The 5,085-nt window shown below is 52.3% G+C and overlaps 1 protein-coding gene across 1 annotated transcript; it reads right to left on the bottom strand.

Moving 5' to 3' along the window:
- Nucleotides 1-373: 373 nt before the first annotated feature.
- BMP3 (bone morphogenetic protein 3) lies at nucleotides 374-3,969 on the bottom strand (the record flags this gene model as incomplete). The annotated part of the gene is made up of 2 exons (XM_010190526.1): nucleotides 374-565; nucleotides 3,065-3,969. Coding segments are annotated over 2 exons (1,097 nt in total), but the record flags the coding sequence as incomplete, so codon positions are not given.
- Nucleotides 3,970-5,085: the final 1,116 nt, after the last annotated feature.

Below are 5,085 nucleotides of genomic sequence, written 5' to 3'. Positions count from 1 at the left end.
TGCAGTTTCTGAAATCTTGTACAAAAATAGATCAGTATGTTCTTCTGGCAGTCCCAAAAATCCTGAGGAATCTTCCGAACGCTCCTCTTTCATCTCTCCATTTAAACAGAAACAGTCCATCCCCCATTGCCAAGACCAACGCCTTGATCAAACTTGGAGACAAAAGCCCAAAGGTCATGTTCTCTTTCCTTGAAATTGCTCCTAGGAGTGCATTCCATTTCCATCCTCTTGTTGGGATTTCTGTACATTTTGGGGGTTTTTTTTGGTCCAAAGGAAATGCATCGGCAGTGCAAACAAAAAGGAGACATCACGAGAAACACTCCCAGCAAATGGCAGCGATCGCCTCGGCATTTCGGCAGCGTGTCCCGAGATGTTATCTGCAGGCGCAGGATTCCACTGTCATGTTGGGGTACACCTTCAGCACCACGTTTTTATTCTCATCGAAGAACAAGATGCTGAGAGAAGACATTTTGTCGGGAACGCAGCAGGGCTCGGGGATGCCCGGGACGACGCCGACGGCTCTCACGATGCTCTGGATGGTGGCGTGGTTGGACGGCTTCAAGGCCTGCAGGAGAAAGAGAAGCAGAAAATGTAACTGCACCCCACCAGCACGGACACACACTCCTAAGAAAATCTCCTCTCTTGAAGAAGGGCCTGGTGCAGACCCAAACAGCCCTAAAATTCACCTTCTATCCATTTATTCTCAGCTGCCACCAACCCTGTCCTGCTGGGGACGGGGCCGCGGGCGCTCCCTGGGCCTGCCGCGGCAGAGGACCCTGGGTGCGCTACAGGCCAGGGCAGCCTCTCGTGAGGGCGTTCGCTTACACGGGGGCTGCAAGCCGCTCTCAAAACTCGTGCGGCCGGGAGCGAGGCAGGCAAAGCGACCGGTGAGCAGCTGGCCAAGGGACGGCGTTTCCTGCACTGGTACTCACGTAAATAGGAACGCATTTCGGCTCGGTATGAACAGAAAGTGGATCTGACCAGTCAGACAGCTGTGTCTGTTTAAAAACCCAGATTATATTAATACACTAACAAAAACCAATACGTTCCTAGAAATGAGGAATGAATATATTCTCTCCTCTGAACCCCCAAACACTTCCAAATCCAAGTATCTGTACTTGGAGCATGGAAGGACAGGGGAGTGTGAAAAGTGTACAGTGTACAGGGGAGCATGAAAAACGCAGAAGATGCACTTTTAGCCAATGACTTACGTTTTTGTAACAGTGAAGTTTTAAAAATTTCCTTCTTGAGCTCTTCCTACACACACAACCCGGGTATTGCGTAGTTAAATACGCTCAATCGGACCTCACCGAGAAATACAGGGAACACAATCACTCAGGCCACCTTTGCAGTTTGCCGTTGTGATGCGATGAGACACGACTGGCTCTTGGCAAAACCAACCTGAAGGGTCAGATATCCAACACCCAAGCTGCGGGTCTCAATGACCTCGCACGCAGAAGGCCCAGCAGTGACCGCGAGGTTGTGTCTCACTGCACCGTTAGCAGCACGTCAGTACACCCAGGAGTAACCACGCACACGAGCGTCTGACCCGCCGAGCTCACTCTAACACCAGCTACACTCTCCTTCCTTCTCATCAGACAGCGGTTCCTCCAACTCCACTTAACCAGAAAGGGCTTTTTCCACACCACATGGCTGAAACTCATCTAGAGACAGACCTGGACCCCCCTGACACCGAACCGAAAGGGTTCGCTGCGAGCGTTCAGCGGCTCTTTATGTACCTGGTAACACAGTTCAAAAGTATTTGCTTCTTCTAGAGAGGAACCTATCTGGCATGCAGGGAGACCGAGCGACAAGCGGTGCTGATCCTGCACGTCCCTTGCTTCCATCTATGCTCCGAGAGACTCAGAACTGCCCAAGTGCACTCAGGATCCAAGCCCAGTGTAAACAGAGACATTACTCAGACCCATACCGATCTTTTTAAGTCGAGGGCGCATCTGCTCCTCAGCAGTAGTTTATCGAGATGTAAAAGATGTCCTAGATGAATATACAGTTCACATTTCTGGGTAACTTCTGCCTGCCAAAGGAAGTGAAAGCTCTGGTAGCATCCAAGCTCGTTTCCCTAACCAGTGTTCTCCACACAAATAACTGGGAGCCAAGCACCTCTCCCGGTCCTGCTGATCAAAAGGTGAAATGTCCATTGAGATGCTCTGTCCCATATTCAACGGGACCAGAAATGAAACCAGGTCTCGGAATATGCCGTGTTGAGGCCTATGGGAAACCCTTCACCTCAGACCACTGTAAACACTAAAACACTCAACTGCGCTCACCCGATTACAAGCACCGTCGGGGCTGTCGGTGGGAACGACGACGGCGTGACATCGAGCGATCTGTTTATGGGGTACCTGACAGCACATCCTCCGTACTGACCCACATCTGCCCGGGCAGCCCTGTCCCGGCCCTACCCACGCGGCTCCGCCAGTCACCAGCTCTGCCGCAGCTCTCGGAAAACCAGACCCCACCGCAGCACCTGACGCGGTGGAACGGCCTGGCCGGGGCCTGGGGTCAGCGCTGACAAAACGCAGGCAGAGATTTGCTTTCGCCACGGGAGCAGCAGGGGGAAACTGGGCTGAGCTGCCCCCAACCTGCCCCGGCTGCGGCGAGGCCGCTGCACCTGAGCTGCACGCTGCATCGCTGGGCTTTGTTAGCACAGGGGGAAACGAAACCAGTGATGAGCTTTTTCTGGGAGCTCTAGACTATCAGACTATTAGACCCCTGTCTAACGAGCAATTTTCCATGTCTGGCATGTATTATGTATATTAAACACATTAACAACAAGTTCACACATCATTAGCACTATTCAGGAAATGTTTTATGGCTATTTGGGTTCTGGACAAAAGCTATTACCATGTAGTATTAGTTAAATTATCTTTACACGCCTGTGTTTTGACCAGCTGTTCTAACCTCGGCTCCTCGCAGCACAAGACACAGACAGCACTTACCGCATCCCAACACGCCACAGGTGCCCGGCTGCCTTTACTTTGCAGGAGAGAAAATGCAGAGTGCACCGTGACAGACGGCGCACAGGAATGACAACAGACCGTACCTTAGGAATGGGGAACTGGCATTCCCCCGAGCAGTAATAGGCGTCGAAGGACTTAGGGGAAATGATCCACTCGCTCCAGCCAATGTCTGCAAAATCCACCTTGAGGTAGCGCCGGGCACAAAACCTCGGCTCGTTCCACTGCTTCCTCCTGGCCTTCTTCAGCGTCTGCTCGTCGAACTGGAGAGTCTGGCTCTTCTGGTGGGGACTCTTCCTCTGCTTCTTCTTGCTCTTCGCCCTCTCTGCCAGCTGTGGCTGGAAGGTTTTGAAGGGCTTCCCGTGCTCCCACTTCTCTTCCTCACCGTCCTCGGCTCCCGGCAGCTCGTTGTTCTGCAGCGGCAGCAGGATGCCAGCGGCGCGCTTCCGACGCCGCTCCCCGAGGCCGCTCCGCACGGGGCTCTCCGGCCTGGGAAAGACCCTTGCCAGGGGACTGCGGTGGCCCTGCAAACTCGAGACAACGCTCTCCGGCTCCGAGATAGCAGAATCGTTGGCGTACACCAGAATGTAGGGCTGGCAGCGAGGAGCTGCCCCCGTCCAGGGGTGGCGGCCAGCCAGAGCCATCCTGACGCCAATCAGGAGCTCGTCGCGTCGCTTGGCTGCGAGCAGGAGCCGAGTGACGTCCTTCCAGCGCCAGGACGGGGCGTCCTGCTGCACGGCCGAGACGTTCATCAGAAAGCGGCCCAGGCTGCGAGTCCGGTTCCCAGCAGCGGGGAAGGTCCAAAGGGACAGATGTATCTGAATTTCGGGCTTCCTGTGCCCGTGGTGAGAACAGCCTCTGGACTGGGAGCAGTTCCGCTCGGCGTGCAGAAGGTCACCAATGTAGTAATACACCGAAGCCGACAAGATGTTTTCAGACTCGGTCAGCGACGTCAGGTTAAAAACGTACACCTCCTGGCCTTCAGAGCTCCCTGGAAGAACACGTATTCAGGTAAGAACGAGGGCATTTCAAAATGTTACAGAAACCGAAAGGACCGAGCGCACTGCTTTCTAGGTTACGCGTTAGGTTAAGGGGAAATTTTCACCCAGTGCTGCAGGAACAGGGTCAGGCCGCTGTTCAGAACAAAAACCAAGCAGGCAAACCGATGGCCGTAAATCACACACTTTCAATCTGGTTTCCCTGTAACACCGATCTCCATCCAGAAATACTTACTCATTGGCTACTCCTCCTCCGACTTCAGGAAACAAACGCGGGCACAGGAACGCAGCTTGGAATCATCTGCACTGAAGGCCAATGCTGATACCGCAGCTGCCACTGCCCTTCACCAGGAGCCTGTCTCTCTGCGTCCTCACGCCCACCCCAGCGCCCTCTTTGTCCTAACAACATTCTAACTGATACATTAGAAAGCAGGAATCGGTCCTTTCTCCCAAACACATCACATGCATTGCTTCATAAAATAGCAGAAAAGACAGCAAAGGCTTTTCTCAGTGATCTGGGAAAAAGAAACGATCTACAGAAGACACCCTGGTGCTCGCACGTACAGCCACACCTGAGCGTGGATCACGTAGGTTATGGCAGGTACGTTCCCAAAAGCTGAAAGGCAATGTACCAAAGCCATCCAATTTCTAGCTATTACTGGCACCCTGGGAACTAGATGTCCTTTAAATTTGATCCTACATTTAATTCTGCAAGCCAAAACCAGCTACTTATGACATTTGTACTAAGCACACATGAGGACCTGACCTCTGCTTGGCTTGTGATCACCAATACAACAAGGTTAATGCGTAATCTGGCAGAGCACTGAGTATGTCAGGTGTAGAAATTTGAGTTTATGTCGCCTCAGGAGCGCCTGTCAAAGAAGTCATTATGTGAATCACCGCCGTATGTTGAACGACACGGCTTTATTTTAATTTGTAATAAGAATTCCACTTAACAAATCCTGCCTGTTCTAGCCTGGCATATTGTAGTAGAACACAAAACAAGCTGCTTTCGTTTATGCAGGAACTCCATATGGCGTGAAACACACAGGAGGAGTAAATACTCGTGATTAACAGCAAAACTCAAGAGCACTCGGTGTAAACCCGCA

Source organism: Mesitornis unicolor, unplaced genomic scaffold (genome assembly GCF_000695765.1).
Source record: "Mesitornis unicolor isolate BGI_N332 unplaced genomic scaffold, ASM69576v1 scaffold24250, whole genome shotgun sequence".
NCBI lineage: Eukaryota > Metazoa > Chordata > Aves > Mesitornithiformes > Mesitornithidae > Mesitornis > Mesitornis unicolor.
Note: the sequence above shows the minus strand (reverse complement) of the source record. Positions and strands in the feature narration are given on the sequence as shown.